We start from the raw sequence: 13,614 nt of genomic DNA on the forward strand, positions 1-13,614 counted from the left end.
AATTCCAAGCTTGGGATAAAGGAGGGAGGAGAAAGGAAGAGGAAATAATTCACTAACAGTATCCCATGCGGGTTAAATGTCCCATCCATCCTGATCAATGAGAACACAGCCGGGTTTTTAGCAGGCACACAAAAGGGTCAGCAGGGTTCAGCTCCTGTGCCCCTCCTGCCTCCTCCTAACCCCCGGCACAGGCAGCGTGGGGCAGGGGGAAGCTCGCTGACAGGCTCACCTCTGCTCTGCTGGGCTGTAGGTCTGTCCTCGCTGGCAGCTGCTGATGGTGATGGGGTCGAAGTTGTGGAAGGAACGCAGGGCCACCCCGGAGATGGCCACAAACTGGGAGCTGAAGCTAATGAGGACAGCCTGGGTGTGATAAAAAGGGTGACTGAGGTCATGGATGACGGGGATAATCAGGGGATTGTTCCTGCAGCTCAGGACGTGGACACCTGCCAGAGGAGAGACAAGATCAGAGGAAGGGTCAGGCTTAACACAATTGCTTCCCGGAGCCATGGGCACTTCAGAAGCATTTCACCCATAGGAATGGCCCTATAGAGCTGAAAAGTTATGGTAAGCTGCCTGGAGGGGCTTCCCAAACGGCTCTGGAGAGCTTAGCAGGGAAGTATATCCCTGCAGACAGCTGAAGAAAGGCTGCCATTCTCTCCACAATCACAGCAAGCTCTCAGAGCAGTTTCTTTATGCCACTTTATTGTGCTCTGTTAAACCAGGAGCAACCAGCATGGAGGGAGTCACACTATTGTAAAACCATGTCCTGAGAGGACAGTTGGAGGGTTTATACCATGCATCAAATGGTACCAGCAGGCTGGGTGGCATCATGCACCATAGGCACGGCACCAGTGGCCTGCTTGTAGCTCTGTGTGTCATTAGCACTCAAGTTAAAACTTCTACACTAAGTGAGCCCAGTTTTGATTTGTTTGATGGTTTTCAGACTTAGGGTATCTTGCTCTCTGCTAACAAAGGCAAAGATGGTCCTGGAGACAGACACGAGGGTGATGGACCCATTGAGGACTTTACAGGTGATCTCATTTGAGAAGAAAAACAACTGTTTCTCAGGAAAACAGAAGTGTCTCAAGAGGCTGAGATGCAAAGAAGCACCCCAGAGGTGACAAGGAGTCTTCATGATCCCTTTTCTTCATCAGACAAGACACCTAGTGATAGCTGGGAAGAAAACCCTATCTTCAAGTAGAGACAGCCTGAATTCAAACAGGCTGAATTGCAGGGGTACCCCGAAGGACAGAGAGCTGTCAGCTGGCCTCAAGAGTCATTAATTGAGATTCACAGCCTGACGGCTGCCTGCACAGCCCTGCCTCCACAGCTCCATGGCATCACTCCGAGGATCAACTTGGCTCCAGCTCCCTTCGCTTCACTGGGGCTCCCAGCAACGGCTTTGGCCCGGGCCCTTTGGCTTCCCAGCTACACTTGTGAATGTGAAAATAAACTCAATTCTATTTGCATGTTTAACTGGCTCAGGGGGTTCTATTATTATTATTAATAATTTTTCCCAGTTCAGGTTTCTTGACTGGAAAAGGAAGGAATAAAAACGTTTTCCTTCTTCTCCTTAGAAAGTGATTTCCTGTGAATTAAGACAGACTTTGACCACTCTCTTTAAGGATCCATCTCCCACCCTCTACTTTAAAAACATCTTCCTGTAATAAAAGCAAAGAAAATACAGAATAAAAAAGCAAACGTCTTTTTGTTTTGGTCTTTACCTGACCCTGAAATAACCTCCCTGTCTGCTTGCCTCCCACAGGCCTTTTGATATCAGCTCCTTGTGGAACGGTGCACGTTTCTCACTTACAAACAGGTGCAGTTAATACTCGAAATCCCGGGTTCCCAAATTCCTTGCAAGTTTCTGCCTTCTCTGATGGGAAGCCAAGAAAGACCTTATGGTATGAGGCTGTTTATTCACTTCAATTTCATTCCTTGCACTCAGGTGGTGTCCACACCAAAACAGACCCTCAGAGCTGTGCTGCAGTTGCTGCTGCTTTCTGACCCAAACAAGGTGAACAGGGGATGCAGGTCAGGTTCATTTAGCTAACCTACCTTCATTAGCAAAAACCACTCAGGATATAGAGCTGCCGTGGAGTTAGAGCTGCCTCCATGCTTGCCCCTGTTTCTGTAGTTCTATATCCACCCATTCAATGCTCAACAGCTCTTGCAAGCACCAAGCAGATGAACCTCATTGTCCACAATGGCTCTGAACTAACAGTACTGAGGTCTTTGGCACCCTAATCTCTCCATTTCCTATGAAGACCCAGAAGAAGCTTCTCATTTCTGGTACAAACTTGCTCTGATCAAGGTGGGAAACTGCACTTGTGGACAGACCCCATTTTGCTCATAGGGGTGTCTTCAGCACTCTGAGGACTGATGAAGCTTTAAATTATTGCTAGTTCCTTTTGGATGTACTTCTGGTTTGCCACTAACTTCTGCTTAAGGCTGGCTGACTGTTTGCAGTCAATCCTGCACCCAGGGCATACCAAGGTTTGCATCTCAGCTGCAGTTTCTAGCTCACCATTGTAATAATTCCAACACATCAAACACAATATCCAGGAAAAGCATCTCATGCCACAGCCAGAACTCAGACAAAACAGTGACTGAGAGCTCTGCTTGGGTGAGAAGTGCTGGGTAGCCTACCTACACCTCTCCTCTGCTCCAGGCCAGCCTCTGGGAAAGGTCAGAGGGGCTTTTCCATGATGAAGGCAGCATTTCAGCTGTGAAGATCTCCAGGCGTCAGGCTGAGCCATGCCAAACTCATGTTGCAACTTCATTGAGGATTTCAAAACCTAACCCTCCGTTTCCTCTTTGCTCCTCTTTCTCTCCCAAACTCTCCGTCTGTCTCTATAAAACGCTGCATTAAGTGTTTGTTGGCATGCTTGTGTCTCCAGCATTTATTTCTCAGAGGGAAAGAGCTATGTGCCACTGTTCTGTGAAAGGAGGAGGAGAATAATCCAGGGCCTCTGGCAAACTGGGATCTCTATCCTGACTCAATCTGCACAACTTGCCATGAATGTCAATTCAACACCACACATACTTTCTTTCCTCTCCTACACACCCCACCCTGGATAGTCATCCGTACCTGTCACCTGTGTGTGTCCCTTCTTCTCATCACTAGCACGAAGTTCATTTGAGTTTCAGCATGTCAAAATTGCCAAGTTATGGTAAAACAGAATGCTGGGAGAGGTGGGTTATCTTCCCTTAAAAACCCAACAAAGTGACATGGCCAGTTTTCTTCCCAGTGGAAAAAACAGCAGGGAACAGCTGGAAAGGGATCTGTGAGTCCTGGCCTGACATGGAATTGGAAGCTATGGTGAGCTCCTTGGTCCCGGCACTTTAACGTAGCCAGAATCAATTCATCAGACACAACTTTCCCAGGTTCAGGGACCTGTGCCCACAGTGGAGGCACTTCAGCACAACTGTCAGGTCCACAGACACTACCAGGCACACCACGAGGCCCTCATAAAGGCACTGGTGTTAGACCTTCACCAGACCTTAAATACTTTGCATGGAAAACTTTGGCCATTAAATACCTGTGGAAGCCTCCTGCAAGCAGGACTAGAGATCCACCAACTACACCTTGCAATGCATGCTTGCTGCAGCAGCTGGTGCAGGCCCCTCGCTCCCTGCTACCAGCAGCTCATCTGCATCACTGCCAATGCCTCTCCAGGGAGAGACTTTGTGTAAAGCATTGAAATAGTGCTTATTTTAATGACGGAAGAGGAACTAATCGCTTAGTGAACACAAAATGAACAGGTATGGAGAAACATCTGTATAAAATGATGCATCATTTTCAACAAACTCGAGTGCAACTCGGGGCTTGGAGCATTTAGCAATTACTCTTTTGTCTGATCCTGGAAAAACTGGGTAGACATATCAGTCAGATTGTGAACAGAGGTACCAGCAGGTTAAGCAAGCAATAGAGGGGGAGTTTAATTAAATACAGTCTTACCAAGATCATGGCTTTGTTCTTTGGTGTCAAACAGCTGCACACCGATGGTCTCCTGCTTCTGATCCAGGTAATAGGTCCCATCAGTGACCAAGTGAACCAGGACTGCTGCGGCTACCATAGGTTGGGAAAAAAAAGCCTGGGAAAACAAAAGCCCCACAAAGGCTGAGATGCAGAACTGTGGTGGGCTTAAAGAAACCCCCAGAGTCAGTCCAGGACTTGTAATGTAACAATTCCCATCACAATTCCCATGCTGAATCACACAGAAATCTTCACTTCCAATCTCTCCTACACAAAGTAGATGCTAAACTCAAGTCAAAGAGCCCTGCAGCTGGAGGGCTGTCACAATAGCCTCGTCACAGGAGGGGACTTCCCCACTGACACTCTAGACAGTGCTCGAAGACTTTGTTTTGCTGTTTTGCACCGTGCTTCAAAGCAAGGAGTAGCTTGGCTCTGTGAAGGCTGTCCCATGCTATTTTGCCTGTTGGGGAAGCTTTGTTTAGGGAGGCAAAGAGAAGACTTCTGAAAGACATGTGCATTTCCTACCTTCAGCCAGAAAACGGTCTGTGCCATGTGGGAGTACTGGAAGTTGGCCGTGCAGGGATACCAGGCATACTGAGAGACACCATCATTCAGGTCAATCACCTTAGTTCGACAGGTCTGTGGGAGAAAAGGGAAACACCAAAACAGACGTAGGTGGTGGTAAGGAAGGATTCTGAGTGTTTAAAGTCCAGGTACACTGCTAGAATCAAATAACCCACAATAATGATGTTTCCAAGTACCGTGAGATGAGTCAAAGGTGAAGTTTTCAGGATTTCCACCTCAATAAAAAATTAAAACATCAAAAAGGAGCTAAAGACTCCCAGCAGCTGGATGGAAGCCCCCAGTTTCCTCTTAACTTGGTGCAAAGTCTTTGACAGCACTCAGGACAGCTCTGCTCTCACCCAAATGGACCACGACTCTTCCCACTGGAGTCAAAGTGACGGTCGCTTCTGAACGTACCAACTCACAGCTCACACAGCCTGCAGATGCTTTTCACAGTACTCAAGCAATGCCCTGTTTAAACCTGCATTTTACCCCAGGGAAGCCACAGATGGCCATGTAAACTGGGAAGCAAGTGTAGCCAGGAAAGTCCTGTCTCTACAACCCAATTAAAGCAAGTGTAGTTTCCTGTATTGTCAGCTAGTTTGTGCAAGTGGAATCACCTTCTTCCTATACCTAGAGCACCTTCCATGGCAGGCAGCAACGACATTATAAGCAAACTGCTCTCCTCAGTAAAAAACAAGTAGATGAATCCCAAATGCTGGCATGGTTTCTCAAAGAACTTATGGAACTCAAAGAAAATGTCAGAATCTAAGCACCAGAGAGGCTTGCAGTGTCATCTGTATGGAAGACGTGCAAATCAAGCTGCAAGAAATGGTAGGATTTACCCTGAAAACACATTGCCCAGCAAAGCTTCTTCAAAAAAGAAACATGCATGACCACAGCCTTCATCCTTCCAGTAAACACGAGGAAGGAACCTTTCACCATGCAAAAGGTTACAACTGCTTTGAGCTGTACCTGAAGGGTACTTGTTAAGATTCACAACGCTTTGGTGAACTCACTGACTGTCCTTACTAGAGTCATGGCAATAGAGGATGTTCCTTGTGGTCACACAGGCTAGTGGCAATGGAGCTGAGAATGTAACTCAAGAGGCCAAAGCATCCCCAGCAGTTGAGCTGGCCACAGGAGAGCCAAGACTGACCACTTGTGCTAGGTGCTAACTGGAGTTATGGGCTCCTGGAGACACTTAGATTTCTTTCCAGGACCAGAGCCTGAGCTGAGCAATCAGGTGGTGATGTGCTGTCAGCAAAGCTGTTCTCATAAGCAATTGCCCTCATTATTAAAACAAAAAGAAAACCCTGAAATGAAACAAGAGAATTAATGGAGATGCTTTTAAGCATTCAAAATCCTGTGCCCACCCAGCTGTTCTGCATGGAACTGCTCTGTTGGTCTCTGCAGGCGAAGTCCAGGCAATGCAAAGAAAGCCTGAGATGCCTGGGAATGAGAAACCAGATTGGTTAGAAGTGAGGTAATCACTTCTATAATCTGAGTCCCTCAAGATCCAGCACAGAGGAATCTATGGGCAAAACATAAATCAGCTTTAATGGGCTGGAAGAAGATTTTGAGTTTATTTATTTTTTAAACAACTGGGACCAAGCTTCATTGAGGCTAGCCAGTGGATAGTGTTACATTTTACAGCAGAGCAAGGCTTTACATAAACTATCTTTGGCATCTGAAATCCAGGCCAGCAATTCGACATGTACCATTTCGCAATCCTCCCTCCTTGCATTTTCAGCAGCCTGTCTCGTGTTGGGAGCATGGTTTTTATTTTCATACCTCTCCAGCTAGGGAATTTATCTTACCCACATCTGCAATTTATATGGTCAGAGAGCTCTTTGACATGAACAAAGGTCTCATTACTTTTATATGATTTTGCTCTTACTCTTACATCTCCTCTGGCTCTCTCGGTCCAAAAAGGTGGCTGAAAGAAACAAAAGTACTGGCGTTTGGTGTATTTTAAGTGCCACTTAATGGATGAGTGAAAACCTATATTAAGAAATCACCCAGACCTTCACCAAAAGTTTGACTCAAACCCAAAATAAACCCCTGCTGAGGGGGGCTGGAAATCTCTGATAACTTTTAAATGCCTTGTTTGATTTGTGTGCATGTGTGAACCCGAGCACTTTCTGCTTCTGCCTGAGAGTATTAGCAAAAACCCTAACATCTCATAAAGACCCTATGTTTGAGACACGTGCAGCTGAGGCGTGCAGCATCCATAGGCTCCTCTGCTTTGGGCAGGTTCAATAAGCATCCTCCTGCTGAAGCTGTTCCATCACTACTCAGACAAGTGTTGCGAAATGGTACTGGGGTAAAAAGTTCTTTTAGGAGAAGAGTATTGATTGAGAAGTGTGGGAAAAGTCTAACAGACATGACATGAAGAGGACCTACAAGAGCCTCTTCTATACTACCTGCTCTCTACTAAACCCAGCTAATGGCCAAAAGGCTCTTTAAGATTTTGTAATAACAATCTGCTTGGATAACTCTACTACCTACAGACTCCACCATCTCAACAGGCTCTAACACACGTGGTAAACACATCCCGTTCTCAATTCTACCCAGTTATTGAGTGTCACACCACAGCAGCAAGGTCTCATTTGCCGGGAGAGTCTTTCACACTTCTGCTTTTAAGGTGCCCCTAGGAGATGGCAGCAAGGTGAAGGTGCTTATTACTTCAGCACCACCACTTTTAAGATGGTACTGGAAGTTCCCATGCCTTGGAAGACAGAACATCATCTCTCCTCAGGGCTCCAAGTTCTTAGAAATTCATGCTTATGAGAAATAAATCATTCTCTAACATCCTCCAGTTTGCTACAGTGATGCAGAACAGCAGCTAAAGCACCTGACAGCTGTGAAGCAAAGAAGGAATAGATGTACTTTTCACTTCAGGGTCTTACCAAACACTAAAGCATTTGCTTTGAAGGATGACGGCATCACGCAGGACTCAAAACTTCACTCGCTGGGGCTTATCCAGGTTCTCAGACCCGCACACCAACTGGGGATCCACAGGAGCTTTAGTATCTGCTCCAAAGTATGCAGGGACTATTTGTGTCTACTTACTGGAAGCCCATGTCATACCCCTCCCTAGGAAGCTGCTTTCAATTAAAGGAGCTGATGTCTGCTCCTCTCGGAGGTTCTAATCCAGCTCGTCTCCCACCCACACATTTTGTACACAAACATCGAGAGACAGAATGAACAAGGCCAAGGAGCACTGTGGGATCTTCCCACAGGAGGGAATGCCTGGAGGATTCCCTTTGACTGATTTATACAACCCCTTGTCAATCACAGGGACAACATGTTCTTCAAACCGCCTCTCCTGTTTTCCTTCTCTTACTCCAGGGGACCCAGGAACGTGTCAGCAAAAAGGGAAAAGTGATATATCGGGAGCACTTAGTTCATTGCCACATCTCAAACGCATTTACTATTGCAATCAACTCAATTTCCTCATAAGGTTTTCCTTCAAAGGAATATGGGAAAATTTGCTGAAGAGCAAATTTTGGAAGGCACCCTTGTGAATGATTCCCAGCCATCCCATGACTTCGGGCAGTGGTGTGCTGATGGGCTCCTGTTGCAGATGAACTATAGGTTGAGGATCACTGATCCTGTGGACTGGGCATTGAAGGAGGTCTCAACCTGACTGTGCCCAGTGCACAGCCCCGTTACAACCTTTTGGGCAGCACTTGGCTTCTCCAAGCCTGCGAGCCCCTGTCTGTAAGACAAGGATGATATTCCCATATATCACACATGTATCTTCAGGGTAAAAGCCATAAGCCACAAAAAGGTGCTCAGATGTTACAAAGAGAAGGGACAAACAAGCACATAGACGTGTAAAGGACATATCTCCCCATAGGAGTGGGTTAGATATAGAGATGCCTTCCCACCCTGTCCTTCCCATTGAGCAAGCACAGCCAGACACCACAGGCCTTGCACACACTGATGGTTCTTGTTTCTCACACTGTAACATCCAAATAATTCCACTTGCATACGGGCAAAGCTGCTACTTGAGCAGGGATGCTGCCCTAAGCTCTGGCATACGGCTGACGCCGCGGTTGGAGTGGACATGCCTGTCTGCATGCCCACAGGCGGCTCTAAACAGAGCACCTCTCCATTGTGCAGATCTGTCTGCTCCCAAAATCCCATCTGTTGTCCCACGGTGGGGCTTCCTCCAGACCACGTCTTCAAGCTATGTATGGCTGTGAAGGGCCATAGCCAGCACTTGTGCATCAGGCAGTGGAGAGCAACCTCCTGGGGGCAAAGGGTGGAGGTGGTTAACATGCCCCAAACTGCTGCCCCTTCTGCACCGAGACAGGCAATGCTGCAGGTTTCTGGGATGAACTTGGCTATACCCTGACCCGTTTGCAAAACAGCAACCACAGAACAAGCAGGAGCAGGACCTATCGGTAAATCCCACAAAACCATCTATTTGTGGAGCACCCAACATCCTGAGTGCAGTTGTACAAGTGCATGGAAAAGCTCACGGACTGATCGGAAACCCGTGGAGGCACAAGCAACACAGTCTATTGTCTGAAGATCCAGCTAAAGAACAGATTTCAACCCTAATACTGAAACCTAATTAATCTCCAGTTTTCAGCTGACTGCTCTGCAGAATGTTATTTATATTTAACTCAACACATGCCAGAGAATCCCAACCATGACACAAGCAGCATTTTAACACATCCCTTACAGATGAAAACTTTCTCTCTCCATTGCCAGACAAGGGGGCTGGCAGTCACCCAGACCTTTTCTTCTTCAATATGTTATTGTTTTTGCAGACCTAAGGTTAATCTTACCCAAGGATGAGAAACTGTGGTGCAGTTGCTAAATATCAGAAAGGTTCCTGCTTGTTTATTGCCCAATATTATAAGGCAGCTTGACTGCCACATGGACACCACCCAGTTTGCCGACTGCAGCACAGACCTCCAATCTGTTCTGAAAGCTGTTGCACTGTTCTTCTCATTTAGAACTGGGCTGGAGCTACAGAGGAATGAAACTGCCCACATCCATGAGCACCGAACCATTAAAAAGGCCACCATTTGGGCTCCTGCAAACACCGCAAAAATCAGCCAATTTCTATGACCATTTCAACCCTCAGGAGCCCACAGAGCTCAGATGGAAATGGTACACACAGCCTTACTCAAGGGGTATCAGGAATTTTGCTCTGGGTTTTCGTCTAGGTTCTGATCCGAAATGCTTTAGGACTAATCTCTTTTATTAGTGCTCTGGATTTGTCCCATCAGAAGATTTGAGTCAACAGTTGTCTGTTCAACTATGAAAGTCAGCACTGGGTCATTCCAGGTTGGCCTCTAAGATGCAAAGAACGCGTTCAAAGTTACTTTTTCCAAACTGGTACATATATTAAATTTTTATGGGCAGTAACTATGAGTTGAAAATACTTTTTTCTTGTTGTAAAAAAGCAAAACAAAACCCCAAACGCAAGTCTGAGATTCAGCAGCACAGATTATAAGCGTCAGATGATGAGAGAAAGCTGTGTCCTCCTTCTTTCAACAGCCTTCTTCCCTTCTCATCTGCTGCTTCTTCCTCAGCAGCAGCTTTCCCTTATCTCTGATGCTCATGAACTGCAGCTCCTACTCCCAACCTCTCCTTGTCCTCTGTGTCTGATAACACAGTTTTACCAAGTTTCATGCTCTTTGTCTGCTTTTGCCTGTTTTCACTGGGGTACTTAAAAGGTCTGATGGCAAAAGATGAAAAACCACAGCATGTCCTGCTCCAGGACAAAGGCATGCAGGCAGGTGAGCAGCAGAAAAGCTTTATCAACTGGAAGCTGATAAAACTCCTGGGGTAACACACTGATGCTATATTACTCCCAGATTCAGTTGGCTCAGAAGTAAGAGGAAATCTCATCTGTCAGTTTTACCCGTGTAATGAAGAACAGCATTTGGCTGTGGGATTGGGAAGCAGATTACGTCTTCTAAGTAAAGCCCATTGCCAGTTGCTATGTCCAGCCTCAGCACAGCCACTTCCCCTTTGAATCTGGAGCAGCCAAGGGTGTCTGGGCCTTGCAGACTTACTATTCAATAGCATGTTACTCCAGCTTTCTTAGCACAGAGCCTCAGCTTTCAGCTGAAGGTCTGGCTTGATTTCTTAGTAATTGGAAAGTGACCTTTATGTGTATGAAAACACTGCAGTCAATGTGACACGGCATCGATAGTTTGTTTGCGATGTGACATGATGATAAATTCCTCTGCTTCACAACGAAAATGAGAGTGTTCCTTTGCAAAGGGACATTTCCTTGGGTAGACTTTTGGACGTAACACAGGGCTGCGATTCAGAAATGAGTGGGAGATGCAAAGGCTATTCTGTTTTGTCGCAGAAGTTGGTTTAGTTTCAGGAAAGCGAATAGGAGCTACAGGGATTTCCATTAGATGATGGCCCAGATTGCATGTGTATTCAATGTGTGTTATTAACTTTAGCTTTCTGCAAAAATGCAGTTATTTCAATTCCAAGGAGTCTGCCCGAACAATATATTTCAATTCTTAAATCATGCAGACCTGCATTCTTTGAGCTTTCCTTTGAATTTCTGTTATCTCCGGATTCAAAGCAAACTTCATTTAAAACCGGTGAGTTCAAATCGAAATCACATAAAACCATAAACTTCACATGCTATACCTGAAAAAGCCATAAATCACTTCTGACTGGCCCTATCCCAAACCCACACCGGCTTTGACATCGAGCCAGGTGCAATCAAAATACCTAGGATGCGAGCTGGACCTGTGGAAAAAACAGCGTGGAGTTGTGATTTTTTACAACAAAACCCTAAACCAGATGATTTTTGCATGGTTCAAAGGATCGCCCCAAAGACATCAGCTGAGCCAGGGCCAGAAACTACAGAATGAGAATGAGAAAAAGGAGAAATAATTGTGCTATTGGGGTTTAATAATCAACTTCTACACAAGCTCTCAAGTAAACAGCAGCAACTGATGCTCAGAAATGTAATTTGTACCTGCTTCTTTTGCATTCCATAACGCACACTGAAAGGATGTGAAATCAAGAGACAGTTCGAATGGCACAGCAATGCAGAATGCAGCCTCCATTCAGATGAATGAAGCACATGAAAGCGTAACTGAGCAATTTGCCATGTGCTCCTGTTTTTTCCTATCAGACATTTGCTGTTTCTTCAACACAGCAGCAGACATAAAGATGTTGCTCTTAAACAACATCCCCCAGCACTGCTGGGATCTCACCTAGGAGGCATAATTCTTAGAATTAGCCCTGAATTACATTCTGCTATATGTTCAAATTCACAGATAACATCTACCAGTAGAAATAGCAGCCAAATGCAACCCACTAGACAGGCAGCAGAAAGAAACAGCACCCAAACAAGACCTTACACCTTCTGTTTTCAAACACCAGCCCCATTAAACCTAAAAAGACATTTTCAATCTGCAGCTGAAGCTCCTGTCTACAACTTCCACACTGCTGCTCACAAAGTGTGAAGGCATTATAGACTGATAAGTGCTTTAACAGACTGTATATCCATCCACTGGAGAGAGAGGTTAAACAAATACAGTAGCCAGAACATTATTGTTGGCTGCACACTCAGGTTCCCAAACTGCCCGTCTCTAACTGGAACCAGTTAGGTCCACTGCAGCAGAGCTTGCCTAGAACTGCAGGCCAAGGCTGGCCGGGGGGTGCTGCGGTGAGGGAAAACAATCCCATCCCATAAACTTTTACACTGATGACAGCAAAAGCTTTGCTGTTCCTTTTTCTTTCTCTTTGACTGGAACGTTACAGTTGGGAGCAGCTGGCACCCAAAATCAAACTGTCAAAGGCAGGGTCTTAAAGGTATCCTTGTTATTCTATTAGTGGATCCAACTGAGGCGTCCCTGCCCACGGCAGGAGGGTGGAACTACATGATCTTAAGGTCCTTTTCCAACCCAAACCATTCTATGATTCTATGACTCATTGGAGTTTTGCTGGTCTGGCACTCCTGCAAGGCAAAGCAGATTGGGCTTCTTACAATCCACTTGGTAACATCCCCTCCTTCCTTCCTAAAGCTGGTCCTATAGATCTGCTTGGATGAAGAAGGCACACAGCTAGTGAGAGAAAGCAACAACAACAAAGGTAGTGGGAGGTGTTCCTGCCCATTGCAGGGGGGTTGGAACTAGATGATCTTAAGGTTCTTTCCAACTCTAACTGTTCTATGATTCTATGATAAGTCCCTAAAGAACTTCAGCTCAACCAGGAGTTCTCCATCAGAACAACACAGGTGGCTGAGGTGGACAAAGATGCTTAGAAGTGCTTGGGCAACATTTCTGATGAGACAAATAGAGAAAGAAAAATTAAGCCTCATTTTGTCAGCTATCAAGGAGGAAAGAACAACAATGCTTTCATTCCCAGCACAGTAGGAATAGACCCCGAACACCCTCATACCTAACCCCACCTCCTCTGGACTGCCCCAGGTACACACAGGGCACAGGAGCATCTTCCAAGAGACGTGAGGACAATGCAGGTGCTACCACGAGCAACGAAGCTGGTTCATGAAGCTTTGCCTGTGGCGGAGGCAAACAGCCACGCAGTGGTTAATGTCAGCTCTGAGCACATGATCACATTCAGGAAAGGTCAAAAGAGTGATTTTTCATTTAAAAACATCTGTGTGTTTAAAGAACAAAACTTTCTCATGTGCAGAAAACCAGGGGTTTCCAGCGCTTTCATTTCCATGCTTTTCAGCTTTGTTTGGGGTTATGGACCATGTAAACACGCTGTGTAAACCACACGCAACCCTCAGCACACAGCGGTTCCACATGCAAGGATAATTGGGGGTGCAAATCTCTCCCCCCCCCCCCGGCTCCTCTTCCCCCTCCGAGCTGCACAGCTTCCCACAGCGCACTCCCAGTGAGCCAGCCAGACACCCGGTTGTTGTCCTTCCCTATATGAAGACATACACATGCCTCTAATCCTAAGGGTATAAGTCTGCTTTGGGCTGTCAACAAGCCTTAATTGGATACATCCAGGGAGATGATGCATTGGGAAGAGGCCCTGAATTTAATAGTGAGAGGGAAGGCTGTGGCAGGGCTCCCAGGGAGAGTAGGGGGGAG

At 46.2% G+C, this 13,614-nt stretch overlaps 1 protein-coding gene across 2 annotated transcripts in view; it reads right to left on the reverse strand.

The window, feature by feature from the left end:
• PAPPA (pappalysin 1) overlaps positions 1 to 13,614 on the reverse strand; it is a 367,459-nt gene that overhangs the window by 54,822 nt on the left and 299,023 nt on the right. For both annotated transcript variants that reach the window (XM_062640261.1, XM_062640260.1), the window contains exons 11-13: positions 4,505 to 4,618; positions 3,962 to 4,097; positions 230 to 443 (exon numbers count right to left, since the gene is read on the reverse strand). In XM_062640261.1, coding sequence (XP_062496245.1) covers positions 230 to 443; positions 3,962 to 4,097; positions 4,505 to 4,618 — 464 coding nt within the window. The remainder of the gene's footprint in view (positions 1 to 229; positions 444 to 3,961; positions 4,098 to 4,504; positions 4,619 to 13,614) is intronic.

This window comes from Pezoporus occidentalis, unplaced genomic scaffold (assembly GCF_034315485.1).
Source record: "Pezoporus occidentalis ecotype Australia unplaced genomic scaffold, CSIRO_AGI_Poc_V1 ctg64, whole genome shotgun sequence".
In the NCBI taxonomy this organism is placed as follows: Eukaryota; Metazoa; Chordata; class Aves; order Psittaciformes; family Psittacidae; genus Pezoporus; species Pezoporus occidentalis.